The sequence below is a fragment of the Coenobita brevimanus genome, chromosome 56 (genome assembly GCF_032717465.1).
Source record: "Coenobita brevimanus isolate Jiangsu-jjx chromosome 56, ASM3271746v2, whole genome shotgun sequence".
In the NCBI taxonomy this organism is placed as follows: Eukaryota; Metazoa; Arthropoda; class Malacostraca; order Decapoda; family Coenobitidae; genus Coenobita; species Coenobita brevimanus.
Genome location: NC_137009.1, coordinates 28039546 through 28066189, shown reverse-complemented (window position 1 = coordinate 28066189; position 26644 = coordinate 28039546). Strand labels below are relative to the sequence as shown.

At 41.6% G+C, this 26644-nt stretch overlaps 1 protein-coding gene across 1 annotated transcript in view; it reads left to right on the top strand.

The window, feature by feature from the left end:
- Positions 1–26644, top strand: part of LOC145401678 (UDP-glycosyltransferase UGT5-like) — a 119198-nt gene that overhangs the window by 90029 nt on the left and 2525 nt on the right. The window contains exons 7-9 of the mRNA XM_080273865.1: positions 5484–5617; positions 5828–6047; positions 25019–25162. Coding sequence (XP_080129991.1) covers positions 5484–5617; positions 5828–6047; positions 25019–25162 — 498 coding nt within the window. The remainder of the gene's footprint in view (positions 1–5483; positions 5618–5827; positions 6048–25018; positions 25163–26644) is intronic.

The window sequence follows — 26644 nt, the reverse complement described above, 5'->3', positions numbered from 1 at the left end:
TTGCACAGGGGAATAATTATACCTGCCTCCAATCATCCGGGACTCTACCTTCCTCCCAGACCAATCTGCACATCTTCCACATCCATTCTACTACTATCTCTCCCCCGTGCATCAGCATTTCACCACACACTCCATCAATTCCTGGGGCTTTCCCCATTTTAACTTTCTTAATTGCTTCCACAACTTCCATCCTACGGATTTCTTCCTGTCCTATCACATCCCTCCTTCTCCCAGCCATTCCCTAGCCACTTATACTTGCACTCCCTTCATTCTCTATGTTCAACAATTCCTTGAAGTGTATTCTCCATCTGCTCACTTACTCTCCCTTCTCCACTACTAATATACCATTTTCAACTTTCACTCCTCAACTAACTTCTTTGGCACCCTGTCTAACTTTCCTTACCTCCTTGCAGAACATTTTCTTACATTTCCTCCACTTTACATTCAAGTTCCTTCCAAATTCCTCATCCACTCTCTTCTTATTCTCTCTTATTAATCTGTTCATTTCTGTCTTCTCTGCAGAAAACTCTCTCTTCCGACTCTCAACTTCTTCCATGCCTCTGTTTCTCATCCACTCACTATATGTTTACTTCTTTTGTGCCACAGCCTCTCTCACCTCTTCGTTCCACCAGGCTGTTCCTTGCACCCCCTTTCGTCTTCTCTTGACCCCACACACCACCTCACATGCTGCACAGATTTCTTCTGTGAATATCTTGTACACATCTTCCACGTCCCCCATCTGCTCCAATCTATATTTACCCAATCGCTCCTCCACTTCCCTCTTATACTCTGCCTTATTTCCATCCTCTTGTAACTTTTCAACTCTCCTTGTACGTACTACTTCCTCCTGTCCTTCCCTTCTTCTATTTCTCCATTTTATTTGGGCTATAATTCCGACCACCACTAAGTGGCGGTCCTATAGTCCACTATTCCAACATCTATATACTCTTGCATCCGTTACACACCTTCTCATCCTTTCATGTACACACACAATCAATCATTGCCTTCCGTTCATTCAGTTCACCACCCATCCTTCTCATTACTCGCCATGTATACCTGTGGATCATTTTGTGCCTGAAGAAGGTATTAGCTATCACCAACCCCCTCCCGGCACCAACTACTTCATCCACCTTCCCATTCCCTACTTTTCCATTCATATCTCCAACAAAAAACACTCTCTCACTCCTTTCAAACTTTTCCATGCACGCTTCCACATTTGTCCAGAACTCTTCTCTTACTCTGCTTGCACGATCTTGCGTTGGTGCATACACACATACAATCACCCAAATTTGTAGTCAAACTTTCAATCTTACACAATACTAGAGCCAACTGATCCATACCCTTCTCTGTATCCTCCTACTTTCTCTATACTCATTTCAAAGCCAGAGGTGGATACTGCGTATATGTACGCAACGACCTATCTTGCTCTTGTGTTCCTGAACTCGATTCTTCTGAATTCTCTACTCTCTGGGTTCGACTCTCCTGTCATTCTCTGACTAATATATCTGCGCTGTTTACTTACCTCCTAATGCTACTGACTATCAAAAATTCATCGACTATCTTACTTCTGCAATGGAACACATTCTATCCATTTTACCTTTCTCTGAAATCTCCATTCTAGGATATTTCAACATTCACGACCACCTTTGGCTCTCCTCTCCTTTCACTGCTCCATCTGGTGAACAAGCCTTCATCTTTTCTATCCTTAATGATCTAGAGCAGCTTGTACAGCACCCTACCCATATCCCTGACCGCCTTGGAGAGAGTTCCAACATACTTGACTTCTTCCTTACAACTAATCCTTCCGCTTACACTGTTGATCATTTCTCTCCGCTGGGCTCCTCCGATCATAACCTTGTTACTTTAACCTGTCCTATCACTCCGGTACGGCCTGTGGACCTTCCAAAGAAACGTCGTCTGTGGCACTTTGGAGCTGCAGATTGGGAGGCCCTCAGGCAGTATCTCTTTGATTTTCCCTGGAATGACTATTGCTTCCGTGGCCAGGAGACATCTGAATGTGCCTTGCGCATTACGGAGGTTATTCTCTGCGGCATGGAGGCATACATTCCTTTCTCATATCCTCTGACTAATGCAAGAAACTCTTGGTTCAATCACACTTGTAATGCTGTCCACAATAAGGAGAGGGCCTATAAAAGGTACCAGAACCAACCCACCACCGAATCACATCTTTTTTATGTTTCTGCCCGGAATAGTGCAAAGTCTATTCTTCGCTCTCCAAAAAATAATTTCATCCAATCTAAATGTTCTCAACTCTCCAACTCGAATTCTTTCCGCTCCTTCTGGCACCATGCCAAAAACCTTTCTAACAACTTTACCTCATCATCCTTCCCTCCTCTTTTCTATTCTGATGGCTCTGTAGCTACAGTATTTCTTCTACTGATAAAGCAGATCTGTTTGCTCAGACTTCCTCCTCCAGTTCCACCTTAGACGATTCCGGTGCTGTTCCTCCCTCACTTCCTCCCTCTGACTTCCTCATGGCTGACAATAAAATTTCATCAGCTGATGAATTTTCTGCCATCACTGGCTTCAATACTAACAAGGCATATGGGCCTGATGGGATCCTTCCTGTTGTCCTCAAGAACTGTGCTTCTGTGCTTACACCCTGCCTAGGTAAACTCTTTAGCCTTTGTCTTTCTTTTTTTTTTTCTTTTTTTTTTTTTTATGTGTCCGACTCTGGGCATAGGCTTCACAGCCTGCTATCAAGGCCCAGCAGTCCTCCTACATACCATATACCTCTGCATGTCACCACATCGGCGCTAACACCCACCGTCCATATTGAATACATGCTAGGGCTGTCTCATACAGGACTGGTGTATTGGTATTAGCGGGGGTATTATTACGACATGTCGGCGGGTCTTCTGGTAGATCAGTAAAGCCTGATTTAATGAAATTCAAATCCTTAAACTGTTCCCTGCCCCAGCCGGGATTCGAACCTGGGTCCGTTAGGACTGCAGGCCACCTCTCTACCGATTGAGCCACCGCCTTCCCCTAAAACTACTTGTATCTTTCCTTCTTGCTGGAAGCTTGCTCTCATTCAGCCAGTCCCAAAGAAGGGTGGCCGTTACCAACCCTCTAACTATCGTCCAATTACTTTAACATCCTGTTTTTCAAAGGTTTTTGAGTCCATTCTTAACAGAAAAATTTTAAAGGCTCTTTCCTATTACAACCTTCTTTCTGATCGTCAGTATGGGTTCCGTCAGGGATACTCCACTGGCGATCTTTTCATCTACCTTTCAGGTTCCTGGTCATCCTCCTTTCGGAACTTTGGCAAAAGCTTTGCCATTGCACTTGACATCTCAAAGGCTTTCGATCGAGTCTGGCATAAATCTTTAATTTCCAAACTACCCTCTTACGGTTTCTATCCTATCTGTGCCTCCATCTATAGCTTCCTTTCCAGTCATTCTATAGCTGCTGTTGTAGACGGCCATCGTTCTTCTCCTAGATCTATTAACAGTGGTGTTCCTTAGGGCCCTGTCCTATCACCAACTCTCTTCCTTTTATTCATCAATGATCTTCTAAGCTGTACATCTAACCCTATCCACTCATACGCTGATGATTCCACCCTTCACCTTTCCATTTGGTTCCCGCAATGTCCATCTCAGCAGTTACTTCACCAAACAAAGGATGAGGCTATGGCACACCTAATGTCTGACTTTGTTCGTATCTCTGACTGGGGTAAAAATTATCTTGTTTTTAATGCATCAAAGACTCAGTTTTTACACCTATCAACCAGTCAAAATCTTCAACAGGAATACCCATTAATGTTTAATAATATCCAGCTCAATCCTGCATCATCCTTGAACATGCTTGGGGTTTCATTCACACGGGACTTATCTTGGAAAGATCATATTGCATCTCTTGTAAAATCTGCTTCCAAGAGATTGGGTGTGCTAAGCCGACTCTGTGCCTACTTTACTCCTGCATAGTTGTTGACTTATTACAGGGGTTTTACTCTCCCCTGTTTAGAGTGCAAGTCTCATATGTGGGGAGGCTCTCCACATACAGCTCTTCTGAATAGGGTGGAGTCAAAGGATATTCGTCTGATGAACTCTCCTCCTCTTACTGACTCCCTTCAACCTTTGTCTCTTCGCCACGCTGTTGCTTCTTTATCTCTTCTCTATCGCCACTTCATTGGTCATTGCTCCTCTGAACTGTCTGCTTTCATCCCTCCACCTCTAAGACGGGCGCGTAGCACCCATCTAGCAACAAACTCTCATCCCTTTGCTGTCCAACTCCCTAATGCAAGCGTTAACTGGTACTCTCAGTCCTTCATTTATGGAACAGGTCAACTCTGGAACTGTCTCCCTCTGTCTGTATTTCCTACTTCCTATGATCTATCTTTCAAACACAATGTGTCCCGGCATCTCAAAATGATTGGATCTTGAATTTGGCTCTCTTTTGTATTGTTTTTGTTTCTTTCTTGGAAGGAACGTTAATGTGGGCTCAGCCTTTGGTTCCTTCTTCCTCGCATAAAAAAAAAAACTCTTATATTCTCCTTCCATCTGATACTCACAACAATCCACACTCCTTTTGCCCTCTCATTCTCACCTACTCCTGCGCATATACCCCATCCATACTCCAATTCTCTCACACTCTCACCTCTCCATTTAGTTTCCGTTAACACACATACATCGACTTGTGCACCCTCAAGCACCTTGACAATTTCTTTTTCTTTCACCTCATCATTTGCACCCCTTACATTCCAAGTCGCCATCCTTATCGTGTACATTGTTCGGTCCTTAGTCGTCACCTTTTGGTCAGTCGTGGTCCGAGACTTCTTATTCGTATTTTTAGTATATATACATATATATATATATATATATATATATATATATATATATATATATATATATATATATATAGTTGTATATATATACGGGTATATCGATACGGTTGTATCGATTAAAGTCTTTCATTAATGCTGGGGCAAAAATGAAATAGAAAATATTTTTTTATAATTGCAAAAAGCCATGAAACAGTGTTTCTGCCATTTTCAGTTTCAGATCAACTACAGTAACTATAAAATAGTCTTTAGTAAAGATAGTAACTACACAGTATCCTCTCGGTGTCAAAATCCATGAATGCTGGATGCCAGGAAAGTACTATGGGTCACAAAATTATTGGTGCACAGAGGGTCCACTGCCTACCGAAAACATTCGAACTACTGCTGATATTTACCAACGTCTCATTGTGTATGAACAGTATCTATTTATATTAACATAACATTTGTTATATGTTTGGAAAGGTTATATGACACCTCCCGACATCAGGGCTACGAGCGTGTGGTAAGTCAGACATTAATATTTCAGTGACCTTCGTTGTATGGTCCCAAATGTTCCACACATATTGTGCACAGATGCTTTGTGACTCTTAGTACGTTAGAGTACAGTTATTCTGAGATTAAACTTTATACTGTTTTGCTGAACTGACAAATGTCTGTATTTCTACTGTGTTTTGACTAGGCATCGAAAGACCTTTGTGGAGGTGTTCAGGTCACTGAAGCAGAGAGTCCTGTGGAAGTGGGACAAGGACACAATGGAGGACCTTCCCCCCAACGTACGGCTTGGCAAGTGGCTCCCCCAGCAGGATATTCTTGGTAAAAACTTTTTTGTTCAAATGAAAGTTAGAGTAATAAACTCTGCTGGTCTGAAGCTGTTGCAGTCTTGTCTGCAAAAACAGTCTTGAATGTTGCACCATTGTAATAATAATAATAATAATAATAATAATAATAATTGTTGTTGTTATTGCTGTTATCTTTTTATATATTTGCTTATATACAAGCAAGGCTTATTGACCATTTTCCTAGGCGATTCTCGGCTGCGATTGTTCATCACTCACGGGGGACTGCACAGCACCATAGAATCCATGTACCATGGGGTGCCGGTACTGGGAATACCTGTGTTTGGAGACCAGGAGACTAACATGTGGGAGGTAGAGAGCGACGGCTGGGGTAGTGTGTTGCGCTGGGACGACCTCACCCCAGACACACTGAAGGAGAAAATACAGTTTGTAATGACAAACAATGAGTAAGTTTCTTGATACTCCTCCGTAATGAATTTTTTACTCTTTTAGGCGTTATTATGTCTCACACGTCAGATTGTTGTGAAATTTTGAGCAATACTTTTTCATATCATTCACGACTTAGGCAAAGGAGAAAGGAGTCTCCGTTTCTTAATCCTCTCCCCTGTGATAGAAACAATGACGCTGTTTGAAGTATAAGTCTTGCAATTATTTTTAAGCTGTTACAAAGAAGATTTTTCCCATGCTCCTCTGAATCTGGTTATAATAACTTTTAACAAAGCACAGTATATGCAAGTGCCACAGTTTTCTTTTCTTTTAACACTATGTAACTATCATCTTACTATCTTCGCCTAGGAGGCTATGTTTTACCCCTGTTAGTTGGTCTGTTTGTCTGTCAACAGGAATACTCAAAAAGGTATAAACTGGTTGTGATGAAATTTTGTGGAAGGGTGGGCCATTGGCCTAGGGAAGAAAGGGTTAAATTTTGGGGTGCATCCGGATCCGGATCCGGAGTATTGCGCACGATACCTCCAAAAGATCTCAATAAATTTCAATGAAATTTTGTAGAAAGGTGGGCCATGGACCAAAAGAGAGCTGATTAAATTTTGGGGCGGATCCGGATCCGAATCTAGATCTTACATCCACGGATCTGGATCCGGGATTACCCCGAAAGTTGCCAACGGATTCTGATGAAATTTTGTGGGGGGGATGGACCATGAACTAAGAATGAAATGATTAAATTTGGGAGTGGATCCTGATCCTGATCCGGAGTATCCAAGACATTATCTCCAAAACATCTCAATGAATTTTAATGATATTTTGTGGAAAGGTGGTCCATGGACCAAGAAAGAACTGAATATACAGAGCGTAACGTGACGTATGACAATAACTTACACCAATGACCCATCATGTAATTTTGAGGATATTTTGCTCTATAAACATTTGCTCTCTGCGACCCCAGTTCAGTAGTCAGCATTCGGTTATTTAAGTGTAAAAGTTTTGTGTCTTGAATGTGTCGTCGGGTGGAAGTTGCGCAGGGTGATGGGAGACGAATATTAATAGCGTACAGGCCTACTGTGTTGTACATAAAAATCCCATATCCTCTCAGTACAAACGAGTTTTAAGAAGAAACTTTACATAGTTTATTGATTCTTTGATATAAAGTCATGCATTCCTGCAGTTTTTTTTGCACAAATCGACTGTAATTAAGGATTTAATTCAAATCTCAAGGATTGCAAGGTAGTAGGGAGGGAGGAGAGGCAGGTGTGTTGTTGCCAGTTATGTAATGTTTGGTTTGTAGGATATTACTACTAGCATTATCATAACACCCAGAGCTCATTCAGTGAAGATGCATTATTGTAATGCGTGATTAGCGTCATTTTAAGTCAGAAGTAATATTATTATTTATTACAATTGTTCTGCTGCGAGTAAACGTGGCACCATTCCCTTCATCTGATGGTGACGAGGGAATAGCCATACTTATTCAGTGAGGAAACATTATTAGTTTTTTTTTTTTTTTAATTGGAATTGGTCATTTTTTTTTTTTTTTTCGAAATCTATGTTTATCTTTTTCCATTAATCAGTTTTCCTTTTACTTAGTGATTCATTACATAAATCAACTCAGCCACACAACCTACGAAAGCTGTATTAATATTAGGGTACGGTAGTGAAAGTTTTATCTTATTTTTTAATGTTTTGCTTTAACTATTGATTATGTACAGTGGTAAAGTAAGCAATACGCAGTAAATTTGGAACAAGTGATCTCTCTCTCTCTCTCTCTCTCTCAGTGGTAAGGTTTACAGCGGTTTAGCTGATTATTTACAGTATTCATACATTGTTTATTGTATAAACTTGATGACTTCTTAGATGCAGCCTTTCTCCCGGCACCCATTGGTTCTTGTTCTTCTCTGGTTTGAGTGATGTTACATGATGAGGCCAACATCAAATGCTCAAAGTGCCCACCACCACTTTCAATGCATAATCTTGGATTCTTCATCACTGATTGGGTCGCCTTCCTTATAACTGCTGGGTTGTTCTTGATCACATGTGCTGCTTCCACTGCTCTTGCAAGAAGTTCTTGTTTGGTGTTGCTTTTCCTTTTGTACACAAGTGCCTTCATATGGCCCCAGAGGTAAAAATCAAGTGGGGTCAGATCAGGTGATCTAGCTGGCCGTGGGTGGGGTCCTCCTCGACCGATCCAGTTATTGGGAAATGGTTAATCCAGGTACTCCCTAACCTGTCTGCCGTAATGTGGAGGTGCACCGTCATGCTCGAAGATCATCAGTCGTCGTTTAGCCAGAGGAACATCTTCTAAGGGTACAGGAAGGTCATTCATCAGAAAACTTACACAGACATCCCCAGTCAGTCTATCCTCAAAGATGTAGGGTCCAATCAAATGTTCATCTACGATGTCACACCAAACATTAAGAGAAAATCGATGTTGGAAGTTGATTTCTGCTGTTTTGTGAGGACTTTCTCCTGACCACCAGTGTTCATTGTGTGTATTACGCAGGCCAGCAACGGTAAATATCGCTTCGTCGGTATACAGGATGCACTTCACGATCTGGGGATTATTTTCTATCCACGTACAGTACACAAGGCGTCTATCAATATCTTCAGGGTTAAGATACTGAACAGCCCGTAAATGATATGGTTTCAGACCTTGCCTTTTGAATGTCCTCCAGACTGTTGTGTGAGAAACACGGAGACGTGAGGAAAGTCTTCTTGTACTTACGTTAGGGCTCTTTAACACAGTATGCATTATCTGTCTTTCTTTATCTTGTGCGTCTATGCGTTCTGCCCTCAGATTAATTCCAGGGACACTACCTGTGTCGCGAAGATGCTGGTAGACACTGCAGAAAACTCGAGCACCTCGACATCTGTTTCGGTATCTCCTCCTGTATTCCCTGGCTACAGCACTAGCATTACCATCGCAGAATCCGTAAAAATAGACGATATCTGCATATTCTTCATTGCTGTATGTACGGGGCATGCTGTCTGATGAACAAGTCAAGCTGAACCCAGTAAACAACTGAACCTGGAGCACAGTATTACAAGTGTGCCTCGCCTGCAAATTTTCCCGCTCAAACGACACCATGGACGCAGGGTTGCCAGGTCCTTATCACCAATCTCGCTAGTTTAGTCCTCAAAACTTGCTAGAATGTCACTAGATAGTAAGCACTGCAAAGTAGCACTAGAAAATACGATTAAATCTCTAGAATATCACCTAAAATGGCCAAAATATCCAGAATGAAGCTATATTTCATGTTGCCAGATTTTTATGAACAGTGTCGCTAGGTAGAGGCAAAAAAATAGCTCTAGCTGCAGAGTCGTTAAATTGACAACCCTGCGTTACATTTCTCTCACCATCAAGTGAAGAGAATGGTGCCACGTTTACTCGTAGCAGAACAATTGTTATAAATAATATTACTCCTGACATAAAGTGACGCAAATCAGTCATTAAAATAACGTTTCGTCATTGAATGAGCTCTGGGTGTTATGATAATGCTAGTAGTAATATCCTACAAACCAAACATTACATAACTGGCAACAACACACCTGCCTCTCCTCCCTCCCTACTCCCTTGCAATCCTTGAGATTTGAATTAAATCCTTAATTACAGTCGATTTGTGCAAAAGCATTGCAGAAATGCATGACTTGATGTTAAAAAATCAATAAATTACATAAAGTTTCTTCTTAACCCTTTCATGCACGGAGTCCAATCGAGTCAATAAATAACATCCTGTACAATGCACCATGATGCACATCGTGTCAAACAAAGGACACAAGTTTCCCGGAAAATGTGTCATATATATATATATATATATATATATATACCCGATTCGTGTCATGGTGCGCTTTACAGGTTGTTATACAATCTAACGACTCAAACCACCTGCACCTGAGAGGGTTAAAACTTATTTGTACTGAGAGGATATGGGATTTTTATGTACAACACAGTAGGCCTATACGCTATTAATATTCGTCTCCCATCACCCTGCGAAGTTCCCACCCGAAGACAAATTCAAGACACAACACTTTTACACTTAAATAGCCGAATGCTGGGTACTGAGCTGGGGTCGCAGTGAGCATATGTTTGTAGAACAAATTATACTCAAAATTACACGATAGATCATTGGTGTAAGTTATTGTTATGCGTCACATTATACCCTGTATTTTGTGGTGAATCCGGAACCAGGATCCCACATCCACGCATCCGGATCCGGATCCTTTTTAATGTCAATGGGATTGGCGGAGGTATGTGCTTCCAGAGAGCTTTCTAGTTTATATATATATATATATATATATATATATATATATATATATATATATATATATATATATATAATAAAAGCGCTCTGGGAGCACATACCTCCATCAATCCCATTGACATGAAAAAGGATCCGGGTCCGGATCCGTGGATATATATATATATATATATATATATATATATATATATATATATATATATATATATATATATATATATATATATAGTGAATAGCATATAATGTGATTCGTGGAAGACGTGGAGTGAGGAAGTCTGTGGACTCCAAAATCGACGAACGTGTACTGAGATGGTATGGTCATGGGGAGAGAAAGGATAATAATGGAATGGTGAAAAAGGAATAATATACCATTTTCACCACTCCATTAGAATGTGCTGAATGTTTTTGGCGTTATCAGATAAAGCCAGGATTCCGGAGGCTTGAATGATGAGTGAATGGAAGCGTGGCCCATTTGGACTGGGCAAATTTGGGCTGTCTGAACTTGGTTGCTCCTCACCCTGCCCTAGGGTGGGAGAAGAGGTCCAGATGATATATATATATATATATATATATATATATATATATATATATATATATATATATATATCATCATCATCATCATCATCATCATTATCCTGCCCTCCTTTCCACCCTAGGTCATGATAAGGAGTAGCAACGTCCAGACAGCCCAAATTTGCCAAGTCCAATGGGCCACGCTTCCATTCACTCACCAAGCAAGACCCTGGAATTCTGGCTCAATCTGATACGCCCCCCATATGTACCACGTTCTGTAGCTTCACATAAACGTATCCGATAGTCAGTCCGGATCTGTCGCGTTGAAAACGGTTGCCAAATCCCTGAACATGTGTTTCTCCTCACAATATTCATCCAGCCAGCTTGATCTCTAGTCAATGTCCTATCCTCACTGGCTTCCAAACCTCTCTTCCTCACCCACTCATCTAGCATATCCCTCCACCTTCTCCTTGGCCTACCTTGCCTCTTTCCTCCTTCAAATTTGCTCAGATATACCTTTTTCACCACTCAATTGTTATGCATTCTCTCCTCATAATCACACCATCTCAGCACACTCTTCTATCCTGGTTTCCACAGACTTCCTCACTCCACATCTTTCGAGACTCTCATTATTTTGTATCCTATCCACTTTCTGTACTCCACATACATTTCTCAGCAGTCCCATCTGCATTGCTCTTACACTTGGCTTTTCATTTTCACGCCATATCGTAGTCTCACATCCATATGTTAAAGTTGGCACTAACACTTCTTCATGTAAGCCTCGTGCAGCTTCAACACTAACGCCTCTGCTTCTTATCAATGCCTTCATTGCACTAGCTACTTTCCTTCTTTGTGTCACCCTACTTTCCCCTTCATTTGCTCATTTTCCTCTCTTTTCTCTCACAGTACCCAGGTATTTGAACTCTCTCACCAATTCCAGTCTCTCTCCATTCATTGTAACATCACACTGGGAGTTACTTTCTCAATAACCATCACTTTACTCTTTACTACGTTTACTCTCAAGGCAAAACGCTCGCAGACATCAGCAAAACACTGCACTAGTCAACAAAGTTGTTGTCCGGTATTTGCAAGTGGTACTGCATCGTCAGCATACAACTTTTGAGTCATATATATATATATATAGTTACGGAACAGAGAAAGATAATGTACACATTAAGTGAGAATACTAAGAGTCACTACTGTCCCGTAAAGTTCCAGGTTCAAAACAAAAGAGTTAGGTAAAATTACAATTTAAAGTTTAATGCTCAAACTAACAACAAAACATTCAGGACTCATAAGGATAATGTAATGGCAAAAAACAGGTTAAATATATGGTTAACTGCAATAGCCTCTATTAACACGAAATTAGCAAGAGTAAATTTACCTACGTCAGCCCTGATAAAATGAAAATACACTGGGTAATGCTCAGTTAATGCAAGATAAATTATTACAGATACAAACTATTATGAACAATTGCTGACAATAAGAACCTTACATGAATCACAAAAAACCCACTAGGCCTACAAATTAACACCTTATGCTACACAGTACAAGGAAAAAATGCAATAACACTTATACTCAAATTACACAGCTGCTAGATGGTTGGAGACTTCCGGAGCACTCACAATAATAACTGTACAGGGGAGGACAGAGATGTGAACAAAATGAGGAGTAGATCAAAGTGGCAATGATGCAGAGACTGAGCTCATTATATAGGGGCCGGCAGAGCTTGATACAACTTGTAAGAAGGACGCGCAAATGAAGCCATGGGGACAAAGAGTTGACAATCCCGCTCTGAACAACAGAAAGGACGACTTACTCTACTACAACGGTAGAAGGGGGACTGAGGCAGAACACGCTCGCGATCAAACATGCAGCATACTGTGCATTAAAAATTACACAAAGGATGATGAAATCATAATCTATGTAACAATATATATATATATATATATATATATATATATATATATATATATATATATATATATATATATATATATATATATATATATTGAACATCCATGGGGACATCACACAACCTTGTCGAATGCCCACACAGATCTTGAACCATTCACTTAAATGTCCATTAATCCTTACACATGCCCCACCACCATCATAGAAACACATGACGGCACCAAGCAGCTTACCATCTACACCTTACATGCACAAAACCTTCTACAATCCTTCTATGCCTACTTTTTTGTATGCTTTTTCTAAATCCATCAATGCCATAAACACCTTATAGTCATTCTCACAAGCTTTCTCCACTATCTGTCTTACTGCAAATATTTGATCCATATATATATATATATATATATATATATATATATATATATATATATTCCCACTGTGGCGGGGGGGACACAACCTGGCCACACTATGGGGTGGTACTACTACTCTGCTGCCAGGTTGTGTTAGGAAGAATACTGCCACCGTATTCCCTGCGTGTCGTAAAAGGCGACTAAAAGGGGCGGGGTGAGGGGACTAGGGACCCCCTCCTTTTGTTTTTTTAGTTCCTAAAAAGAGACAGGCCAGAGAAAGGGATGGGGGATGGAGTTATCCCCGTACCCTGAAGATTGGGTCTATGAATGTGCGTGGATGTAGTACGATTGAGGCTAAAAGGGAGGAGATTGGGAGAATGTTTGTGAGAAGAAAGTTGGATGTGTTAGCTTTGAGTGAAACGAAGATAAAAGGGAAGGGGGAATCTATGTTTGGAAGTGTGAATGGAAGATTGTCAGGTGTTGATAGAGGAAGGGCAAGAGAAGGTGTGGCCTTGTTAGTGAGTCCGGAAGTACAGCAATGTGTGATTGAATGGAAGGAGGTGTCATCGAGACTGATGTGGGTGAAAGCGAAATTTGAACGTGAGTTGTGGGTGTTTGTGAGTGCATATGGGCCTGGTAGTGAAAGGGATGAACAAGAGAGGGAGTCTTTCTGGAACGATGTTGATGAGTATCTGCAGAGTTTCGGAGCGAATGTGAATGTGGTAATGATGGGAGATCTGAATGCTAGAGTGGGCAATGTAGCAGTTGAAGGCGTAGTTGGTATGCATGGTGTGCCTGGAAGAAATGAAAATGGAGAACGAATGATAACGATGTGTGTTGAGTGAGAGATGGTGATTGGGAATACGCTGTTTGAGAAGAAAGATATTTATAAGTATACATGGGTGAGACAGGAGGGTGGAAGGGTTGTTGATAGAGCTTTGATGGACTATGTGGTTGTGTCTAGGAATGTAATAGGAAGATTGTTGGATGTGAGAGTTCTAAGAGGGGAGGGTGGAGGTATGTCTGACCACTACCTGGTGGAGGAAAAGTTAAGAGTAGGTAAGAGATGGGTGAGAGCTAGGAGGGTTAGGTGTGGCAGGGAGGTTTTGAAAGTGATTTGGATAAAAGAGAGAAAAAAATAGAGTATCAGGAGAAATTGAAAGATGAGTGGAACGCAGTGAAAGATCGGGAAAATGGCAGCGTGGAGGAGGAATGGCAGTTGTTTAAGAGTGCTGTGGTGGGGCATGCAGAAGAGGTGTGTGGTGTGAGACGTGTGGGTGGTGGTGTAAGAAAAGGAAGTGAATGGTGGTGCGAGGAATTAAGTATGGCTGTGGCTGAGAAGAGACGTGCATATGAAGTGTGGCTGCAGAGGAAGAATGAAATGTCATATGAAAGGTATAAGGAAAAGAGGAATAGAGCGAGAAGGGCTGTGCATGATGCTAAAGTGGCAGCAGATGAGAGGTGGGGTAGAGAATTTTCAACAGAATTAGAAAATGTTTTGGAAGGAGGTGAAAAGGGTGCGAAAGGGAGAGTCTGGGAAGGAAGAACGAGTAAAAGCAGAGGATGGAAGGATGTTAATTGAGATGGATGCAGTAAGGAAGAGATGGGCAGAGTATTTTGAAAGATTGTTAAATGTAGAGGAGGAAAGGAAAGGAATAAATGTGCTGGGAGAGTTGAATGATTCTTTGATCACAAAGGAGGAAGTGGAGAAGGCAGTAAAGGAGATTAAAAAAGGGAAAGCTGCAGGTATGGATGGGTGTGCTGTGGAATGCCTGAAGGGTGGTGGAGTGACTATTGTTGACTGGTTAGTAATATTGTTGAATGTGTGCTTTGAGAAAGGTTTGGTGCCAATTGACTGGGTAAGTGCTTGTGTGGTCCCGTTGTATAAAGGCAACGGTGATAAGTATGAATGCACTAGCTTTAGGGGTATAAGTCTGTTGAGTGTTGTAGGTAAGGTGTATGGTAGAGTGTTAATTATGAGAGTTAGAGAGGGTACAGAGGGAGTGATTGGTGATGAGCAGTGCGGCTTTAGGAGAGAGAGGGGATGCGTTGATCAGGTGTTTGCTGTGAGACAAGTGTGTGAAAAGTATTTAGCGAAAGGCAAGGATGTGTTTTGGGCATTTATGGATTTAGAGAAAGCGTATGATAGAATTGATAGGGAGGCTTTGTGGACTGTTTTAAGATTGTATGGACTTGATGGTAGGTTACTAAAAGGGGTGAAAAGTTTTTATGTAAATAGTAGAGCGTGTGTAAGAGTGGGAAATGCTGTGAGTGATTGGTTTCCCGTGAGAGTGGGGCTGCGACAGGGATGTGTGATGTCGCCTTGGTTGTTTAATATTTACATGGATGGTGTTGTAAGGGAGGTGAATGCAAGAGTTTTAGGTGGAGGTCTGAGTCTGGTGAATGTTGATGGTGGAGAGTGGAATCTGAAGCAGCTGCTGTTTGCAGATGATACTGCACTGGTGACTGATTCAGAGGAGAGATTGAGACAGTTCGTAGAGGAGTTTGGAAGGGTGTGTGAAAGGAGGAAACTGAAAGTAAATGAGAATAAGAGTAAAGTGATGAAGTGTACGAAGTTGATAGATGGTAGGGGGATGAATATTGTTTTGAATGGTGAGTTGCTTGAGGAGGCAGATTGTTTTAAATATTTAGGGTCACATGTTGCTGTGGATGGAAGAATAGATGCAGAAGTGAAGTTTAGAATAAGTGAAGTAGGAAAGGTGCTGAGAGGAATGAAAAAAGTGTTTAAATGTCGTTCGCTTAGAATGGATGTAAAGAGAAGGCTGTATGAGGGTGTTGTGGTACTGACTGCGTTATATGGGGCTGAAACATGGAATATGGGTGTAGCAGAGAGGAAAAGTTTGAATGTAATGGAGATGAGGTGTCTGAGGAGTATGTGTGGAGTGACGCGTATGGATCGGGTGCGAAATGATGAAGTGCGATGGAGAACTGGAGTTGTTTGGGAGCTGGCTGGTAGAGTTGAGCGGAGGGTGTTACGATGGTTTGGGCATATGGAGAGAATGGATAATGAGCGATTGGTGAAAAAGATAACTAGATCTGATGTGAGAGGTGTAAGGCTGGGAGGAAGACCACGAATAGGATGGATGGACAGTGTGAAGAGAGCGCTGGATGCGAGAGGGATGTCTGTTGAGCAAGGAAGAGTGGCTGTGCGTGACAGAAATAAATGGAGAGAAATTGTGAATGAATAAGTGATGACGCAGCCCTGAGGGGATATTCTCCCGCATTTGATCTGATCAGCTAGTCAGGTCAGGTGCGGGTAAGGGGATGGGTCTGTTATGATGTGGCAGGGGTAAACCAGTTCTGCAGTCGAGCCCTGCTGCAGATGTCACTGATTGCATTGCGAAGTTGACCCTTGTGCGGTGTGGTGCGGTGAGGATCTGTCCGTTCTCCCCTGTGGGGCTAAGATGCGAATGGATGTGTTTGAATGGATGAGTAAATGGGGAGTGTGTCGTCCTGTCTCGGCTACCTCCCTTTCCTTGGGGGAAGCAGCCTAGTTATATATATATATATATATATATATATATATATATATATATATATATATATATAATTTCCTGTGGCACCCCCCCCCCCTGGGGAAGGGGGGATAGAATTCTTCCCCAGTATTCCCTGCTTGTCGTAAGAGGCGACTAAAAGGGACACTTTTACCTACATTCTCTTTTCTTTCTTTCTTTCCCTTGTACTTTGTCTGTCCAAACTCTCTGCATTTTACTCTCATTTAGTTAATTTCCTCTCTCCACTGTCTGGTTCCTGCGAGTCACTGGCATTGGCTCCAGGGTAAAATATTTTTCTGCCTAAGAAATCTTTATATATATATATATATATATATATATATATATATATATATATATATATATATATATATATATATATATATATATATATATAATTATGGGGCACATTGCAATTATAAATTCATTGCCAGAACATGGAGTGAATGAGAACACTGTAAAACGACTCGAAAACATTAGTAAAGTGGGAACTGCTACAGTTAAATTACTTAAAGACCTTGAAAAATATAAGATTGAGAAGGGTATGCATCAGGGAAATACAATTTCACGAAAATTATTTATAGTATGCCTTGAAAGTATTTCAGAACACCAGATCTTGAGAAGAAATGAGTAAACATAGATGGAGAAAAACTAAACTATTTAAGATTTGCAGATGACATTGTCCCAATCTGAGAACAGCAGAGACATTGCAAGAAATGTTAAATGACCTGAACAAGGAAAGTCTCAAAGTAGGGCAGAAGATGAACCGGAGTAAAAATAATGTTTAATCCACATTCACCAAAGAGAGTCATCAGAATAAGTGAAGAAATTCTTAAAGTCGAGTGCAATTACTTGGGCAAGTACAAAATTAACGAAGGGCCACGATAGCAAAATAAAAAGACGAGCTACAATTAGATGGAAAGATTTTGGTAAACATAAAGTCATTATGAAAAGTAGTTTGCCAATTTGTATGAAACGAAAAGTATATAACGAATGTGTAACTCCAGCTATTCCGTATTGTTGTGAGACCTGGAAACTGATAAAATCGATGGAAAATAAACTAATCCGTTTTCAAAGAGCAATGGAAAAGTTAATGTTGAGATTATCCTTAAGAGACAGGAAAATATAAACTTGGGTGAGAGAGCAGACTAAAGTCAAAGACATTTTACAAGTTATAAAAGAACAGAAATAGAGGTCGGCAGGCCATGTAGCAAGAATAAGGGATAACCGAATGAGCAAGAGGCTGACTGACTGGTCACCAAGAGCCTGTAAGCGCAGCAGAAAAAGACAAAGGCCAGACAGGAGGTGGAGAGATGAGATAGAGAAATTTGCAGGGAAAACGTGGCAGAGATTGGATCAGTAAGGAATTTGTGAAGAAGGTTGAAAGAGGCCTTTGTTCGGCAGTGGGCTTGTAACGGCTGGTGATTATATATATATATATATATATATATATATATATATATATATATATATATGACGTGTAGGACTGGGTAACCTTACACTCCGATATTCCGCTAATTATGTCCTGAGATGCTGATGGCAGAAGAACGACATAGTTGGTAATTTGGTAATTTAAGCTGACGTATGAATATAGTGTCATGGCACCATCTCATTCTCCAGTCAGTCTCAATCCAATCAAAAGAGCTACACAGTCTCATCTTTCCATCCTCCAGCTAAGAAAAGACGGGAACAGCATTGTTGTACTTTCAGTGATGCTGAATGATTCTGTAGCAAGGTCTTTTTAATATACAGATTTTATGATTTATATTGCTGATGGTCATGTCACTCAGGAAATTTTATTGACATACCAGAGTACTGGATAAAACTCTGCCTCCATTAACATAACATTATACTTATCCCCATGGAGTTGTCCTGGTTACCATCTCCTCAGAAACGTTCGTGACATGGGTGGCACCTGTTGTTATATCAAATCCGAATATGTAGTTGACACTATCTTGAAATTCACCTCAATTATTCATTATACAAACTAAATTACTTATTAAACAAACAAAATAACCGAAATATAATAGATAGACGCCTCAATCCCGTAACGGGTGGGCACAAAGAAATCGCCTCCATGTCGCCCTGTCCCTAGTCATTTCATTGCCCTCCCCCCACCTCACACTCCATTTTCTCATATACCTCTCCACTCCATCCCTCTATCTCATCCTCTGCCTCCCCCCCTTCTTCCCACCTACAGTTCACTCAAATACATTCTCCTTATTAGTGTCTTGCTCTCCACCCTCTCCACACGGCCTAACCACCTCAGTGTATTTCTCCAAACACTGTCTATCACATACACATCCATACCACAACGTCCTTTTCCTTCCTTATTTGCCAATCTGTCTTTCCATGTAACTCCACATGCACCTGTCAAATAACTCGTTTTCACTGCTCTCACTCTTGACTTTTGTCCTTCCAGCAAGGTCCAAGCTTCACTTCTATACATTTAAGTTGATATCACAATACTATCATGCAGTGATTTTTTAAATTTCCATGCTCACTTCCCTATTTCCTATCACTGTTTTCAAAGCACCAACCACCCACAATCCTAGCTATACCTTTTCAAGCAGTTCATCCTCCAAACTTCCAACCTTACTCATCACACTACCTAAGTACTTAAATGCACTCACGTTTCCCATTTCCTCATCATCTAACCTCATTGTACATTCAATGACTTCATTTCTTTCCAAGACCATAACTTTACTCTTCCCTATATTCACCTTTACATATCGTTACTTACACACCCAAATTCATCCACCAAGCCTTGCAGTTCCCCTTCGTCCTCGCTTATCAATACAGTATCATCTGAAAACAACAATGCAGGAAGTTTCCAAACGCTGCCCTCTCTCATTAGGGATGCTCCAACATCCACTACTCTGCCATTCACTACTTTACTCTTCCCTATATTCTCCTTATGATATCGTTACTTACAGACTCACCCAAACTCATCCACCGCGCCTTGCAGTTCCCCTTCGTCCTCGCTTATCAATACTGTATCATTTGAAAACAACAGTGCAGGATGTTTCCAAACGCTGCCCTCTCTCATTAGGGATGCTCCAACATCCACTACTCTACCATGTATCTCTTTTATAACCCATCAATGTACAGACAGAACAACCATGTAGACATGACATATCCCTCTTTCAGTCCAACACTGAGACAGAAAAATTCACTCTGTTCACTATCCACACGTACTGCAACCTTAGCACCCTTCATAGCATTCAACAACTTCCTATTTACTCCATATTTCTTAGTAGTTTCCACATTCCATATATATCCACTCTATCATATGCTTTTCCAAAACCTTGAAGGCCGCATACAACCTTTTTCCCTTCTCTAGAACCTTTTCCACTATAGACCTAAGGATGAATATCTGATCTATGTAACCTCTTTCCTTCCTAAAACCTCCCTTTTCTTCTCCAGCTTATTCCTCTTTTATTTCACTAAGTCTTCCAATAATATTCTACCATTAACTTTGCCTATTACACTTTGAAAAGAAATCTCCCTATGATTTCTACACTTTTCTTTTTCTCCCTTTCCTTTGTACAGGGGAATAATTATACATGACTTCCAATCCTTCGGGACTCTGCCTTCCTCCCTGGCCAATCCGAACATCTTCCACATCCATTCTACTACTCTCTCTCCCCCATGCTTCATCATTTCACACCTACATCATCAGTTCCTGGGGTTTTCCCCATTTTGATTTTTTTCATTGCTTCCACTACTTCCATCCTACTGATCTCTTACTCCCTTCTCACCATCCTTCCACTCCTAGCCCTTCCCCAGCCACTTATACTTGGATTATTTTCATTCCCTATGTTTAACAGTTTCATAAAGTGTTCTCACCATCTGCTCACTGTTTGCCTTTCTCCACTATCTATCTATCTATCTATCTATCTATCTATAGCCCGACGCCCTAATCCCGCAAAGGGTGGCCGCAGACAAAACGCCTCCAAGTCACTCTGTCACCCACCATTTGACTCCCCTCCCCCCAACTCACCCCCCCCTCCCTCATATACCTCTCAACTCCATCCCTTCACCTCATCCTCGGTCTACCCCTCCCTCTCCCTCCCTCCACCTCACCTACATACACCCTCTTAGTCAGTCTTTCATTCTCCATTCTCTCCACATGTCCAAACCACCTCAGTGTATTTCTCCTAATCTTTTCAACCACATCCACATCTACCCCACAACGTTCCTTCACTTCTTCATTCGTCAACCTGTCCCTCCACGTCACTCCACATGCTCCTCTCAAGTAACTCATTTCCACTGCTCTCACTCTTGACTTGTTCCCCTCTTGCAAGGTCCACGCCTCGCTTCCATACGTCAGGGTAGGGATCACAATACCATCATGCAGTGACTTCTTAACTTCCATACTCACCTCCCTATTTCTCATCAATGCTTTCAGTGTACCATCAACCTTTCTTCCCTGCTGTACCCTTTCATGTACTTCATCCCCCAAAGTTCCATCCTTACTCATCACACTACCCAAGTACTTGGATGCACTCACATTCTCCATATCCTCACCATCCAACCTTACTGCACACTCTGTGACTTCATTCCTCTCAAACACCATAACTTTACTTTTGTTTACATTAACTTTCAGCTTCCTCCTCCTACACACTGTCCCAAATTCATTCACCAAACCTTGCAACTCCCATTCATCTTCACTCAACAATACTGTATCATCAGCAAACAGCAACACCGGAAGCTTCCAAATCTCACCCTCATTCATTAGGGCCAGCCCCACATCCACTGCCCTACCTTGCACCTCCTTTACAACCCCATCCATATATATATTAAACAGCCATGGAGACATCACACACCCCTGTTTCAGTCCCACATTGAGATCAAAGAACTCACTCAGCTCACCATCCACTCGCACCGTAGCCCTAGCTCCCTCGTACATACTCTTCACAGCACTCAACAATTTCCCCTCCACTCCATATATTCTTAATACCTTCCACATACCTTGCCTATCTATTCTGTCATAAGCTTTCTCCAAGTCCATGAAGGCAGCATACACTTTCCTTCCCTTCTCTAGATACTTCTCCACTAAACATCTTATAACAAATATCTGATCTACACACCCTTTTCCCTTCCTAAATCCCCCTTGTTCTTCCCAAACTAGCTCCTCTGTCATATGCCTAACCCTATCAATGAGTATTCTACCATATATTTTACCAGTCACACTAAGAAGGCAAATACCCCTATGGTTACCACATACTTCTCTCTCCCCTTTTCCTTTATACAGAGGAACAATTATACCTGATTTCCAGTCCTCTGGAACCCTTCCCTCTTCCCAAGCCAATCTACACAACTTCCATATCCACTCCACAACAATCTCACCCCCATACCTAAGCATTTCACCACACTCTCCATCAATTCCTGGGGCCTTTCCCAGCTTAATCTTCTTCATCGCTTCCACTACTTCCGACCTACTGATCTCTTCCTCCCTCCTCTCATCTCTTCTTCTCCCAGCCATTCCCCAACCACTTATACTCACACTGCTCTCACTCTCTACATTCAACAAATCCTCAAAGTGCTCCTTCCATCTCCTCAATTTCTCTCTCTTCTCCACCAACAATCTATTATTCCTATCTTTCACTCCCCTACTATTTCCCCTTTCACACTGCCTTACTTTCTTCACCTCCTTCCAAAACAATTTCTTACTCTCCCTCCATTTCAAACTCAGATTCCTCCCAAACTCTTCATCCACTTACTTCTTACTCTCCTTCACCAGTCTCTTAACCTCCCTTCTCCTGCTCACATATACGAGTACCTCTCTCTTCTCTCTCTCATCTTCTCCCCAACCTCTACTCACCAACCATTCACCATATGCCTTCTTCTTTTGTTCCACAGCTCGTTTCACCTCATCATTCCACCATGCTGTCCCTTGCACACCCTTGCTTCTCCTCCTCACTCCACAAACCGCCTCACACGCTGCGCTTATCTCTTCCGTGAATATCTTACATACGTCTTCCACCCCTTCCATCTGCTCTAGCTCATACCTTCCCAATCTTTCTTCCACTATGCTCTTATACTCTGTCATTTTCTCACTATCTTGCAATTTCTCCACTCTTCTCACAGGAGCTGCTTCCTCCTGTCTTCCCCTTCGTCTCCTCAACCACTTTCTTTGCAGCTCTACCTTGGCCATCACTAAATGATGGTCCGAGACTCCATTCCCCCACCCTCTCCATACTCTTGCATCCAACACTTGTCTTCTCATTCGCTCATCCACACACACGTAGTCTATCATTGCCTTTCGTTCAACAAGTTCACCATCCATCCTCCTCATTACTCTCCATGTATACCGGTGGATCATCTTATGACGAAAGTAGGTGTTGGCTATTGCCAACCTCTTACCAGCACAGATGTCCACCAAAGCACTACCATTCTCATCTACTTCAGCTGGCACACCCCACTGACCAACCACTCCATCCACTCGTACATTCCCAACTTTGCCATTCATGTCTCCAATCAACAACACTCTCTCGCTCCTCTCAAACTTGTCCATACATGCTTCTACTCTCGGCCAAAACTCATCTTTCACTCTTGCCACTCGATCCTCTGTTGGAGCATACACACATACAATCGCCCATGCTTGTATACCTACTTTCTTCCTCATCCATACAATCCTTGCATCCACTGTTCCATACTCTCTTATATTCCATTATCAATCTACCATTTTTATTTTTCACTACCCTACTACCTTCTTTGTCATCCTGTGTAACTTTCTTTACGGAAACCTCCTTCCAGACAATTTTAATACATTCCCGCCAGTTTACACTTAAATTCCTGCCAAATCCTCATCCACTCTCTTCTTACTCTGTCTTACTAATCTTTTCACCTCTCTCTTCCTCTCTACAAATAACTCTTTCTTCCGTCTCTCAACGTCCCCCATGCCTCTGCTTCCCACTCACTCACTATATGCTCTCTTCTTTTGCGCCACAGCTTGCTAACCCCTTCATTTCACCATGTTATTCCTTGCATCCCCTTTCCCCATCTTTTCACCCCACACATCAGCTCACATGTTGCACAGATTTCTTCTGTGAAAATTTTGCACAAACCTTCCACCTCCCCTATTCGCCTCAAATCATATTTACCAAGCGCTCCTCCACTTCTCTCATATTTTGTGTCTTTTTACCATCCTCATGCAACCTTTCTACCCTTCTTGTTTGGACTACTTTCTCCTGTCCTTCCTTCCTTCTATTCGTCCATTGCACTAGAACCTTGACTTTCACCACCACCAAGTAATGGTCAGAACGTCCACTCCCCCAACCTCTGTATGCTCATGCATCCATTACATACCTTTTTATTCTCTCGTACACACACACATAATCAATCAATGCCTTCGGTTCATTCAGTTTACCACCCACCAATCTCATCACTCGCCCCAATAACTATAGACCCGTTTATGCCGAAAGAGGATACTGGCTACCACCAACCCCCTCCTCACACAATTGTTCACTAGAGCACTGTCATTCTCATCCACTTCTGCAGGCAAACCCCACTCACTAACTTCTCCATCCACCTTTGCCTTCCCTATCTTTTCATTTATATCTCTAGTCAAAAACATTCTCCCATTCCCTTCAAAATTTTTCATGCACGCTTCCACATTTGCCCAGAACTCTTCTTCCACTCTGCTTGCACGATCTCTTTTTGGCACAGACACAGTCGCCCATGTTTGTATTCCCACTTTCATTCTTATCCATACAATCCTTGAACCATCTCTTGTTGGCACATACACAGACACAGTCGCCCAGGTTTGTATTCCCACTTTCATTCTTATCCATACAATCCTTGAACCATCTCTTGTTGGCACATACACAGACACAGTTGCCCAGGTTTGTATTCCCACTTTCATTCTTATCCACACAATCTTTGAACTAACTGATCCATACGCTCTTTTATTCTTCTTCCATCTTTTGCTCACAGTCCATACACCCTCTTTTGCACTCTTATTCTCACATTCTCCCACACATGTAACCCATCCATGTTCACACTCTCTCACATTCTCTCCTCACCATTTGGTCTCAGTTAATCCACATATGTTCATTTTTTCACCCTCAAGCACCTGGGCAATCTCTCTCTCTCTCTCTCTTTCACCTCAGCATTCGCTCCCATTACATTCCATGTCGCAATCCGTACCATGTACTTTGTCAGGCCATTGCTCGTCACCAGTTACAAATTTTTTATGGATGGAGGACACTTATAATTCGGTGTATGAAGTGGTTTTTCTTTTCATTACATTTATTTTTCCTTACTCCGTTGATCTGTTAATAAAAAGAAAAAAAAAAGAAAAAAAAAGAAGCTTCTAGTTGCTGTGTCAAAGCACTTTGTGGTATCCCTAGTGAAAATTATGAAGTGCCTCCATGAAGCGATATTTTATGGCTCTTAATATTTATATCACCCTCAGACTTAAAACACGGGTAGCACACCAGTCTGCGGTGATGAAGGACCAACCCCAGCATCCCAGTGAGGTGGCAGTGTACTGGGTGGAGTATGTCATGAGGCATAATGGAGCTGCACATCTCCGCTGCCCTACCTTAGATATGCCATGGTATGAATTCCATTGATAATACAGTAATTGTCAGATCCCCCAATGATCCTAGTAATGTAGTGACCTTAATAGGTTTCTTTTAACCTACCATATTCAACGGGTGTTATTTATATCTAATCCTGGAATCATTGTAGTATTACCTGTTCACACAGGTGATGCAAAGGTATTTTTGTAACAGCTTTACGGAATTCTGAAAGAACGTATGATACTTTTTGTTATAAAGACACATACTAATGAATATAGCTACGCTATATTGACATGAAAGTCTTCCACATTTAAAAGTGAATGTTTCACTGTCTGAGCACAGACCTGTGGCGAACTATACTGGCTAAGAGATTATCACCTACTTTCTGACTGACCTGAGGGCAGGAGACACAGAAGAAGAGTGCTTGGTCTGTGTACACCGAGATTCCATGCTAAATAATGTGTTGCAAATACATAATAGTTCGGGTCTATGCTAACCTTGATTTTGTATCTTTGATCTGAATTTCTTGAGCACAGTACCTGTATTTTCTTCAAACTAAAAACAGCTGATAATCCTGACAGACAACATTTCCTTTCTCGTTTGGTGCCAAATCATGGATGAAACCAAATATAGGCTACAGTAGTCGGTAGTTCTGGTCAGTTTAGTCATAGGAGACTACCGTACATTCCTGGCAGTATTTTTTTTTTCACTATACTCATATCTCAATAATGCCCGAGTATGCTGACAAATATTTGTTCAGTTCGTGTAACATGTGGATAGATCATATTAATAATTACTGTTAATCCCCTCACAGCGATGCAGCACTATGTATATTAATGAATTTATTTTCATTTTGTTGTTGCTGAAGAGAGCTGAGGAGCATTCCCTCTAAATAAATGGCTAGATGAAGCCTACCGGTATGTCAAATGTTTTCAGTCCAGCTACTGAAAATCTGACTGTTGTAAATAATCTGTTGGTAGAAATAATGAACTATCAATGCCTAACGTGGGCTGAGGGGCTAAATGTGGTCCTGACAGTCACTATATACTACAAATAACATAATTCTGAATGAAATTTATCGATACATTTCTACGAGAAAAAAAAAGTAGATACTATGGAAAACAGATAAATAACGGAGGCTAAGCAACCTAAATACAGAACCATACCAGCAAACTCGTCACCCTCTCTGAAATCAATTTTCTCTCTCTCTTCCAAAAATTCATTTACTCTGCTATCTGATTGTTAGTTCGCCACTGCGGTGTTCAGTATTTGTGCTACCCAGTTTTTGTGGATAAGTTTATGGTGTAAAAACCGCCTGATCAGCCGCTTTCTGTAGTGAATCTCGGAGTCCGTTGTTGCACCATAAAGGCTAACTCGCCTCCGGCCCCCTGACCAATCTCGTAACGCAGCACATTCCCCAGCCACTCAGCAACCGCGACAAGCCATAGCAGCCAACGAGCACCTCGCCCACAAACTCTCTCAGCAGAGTGTTTACATCGCCCACGTGTGACACAAAT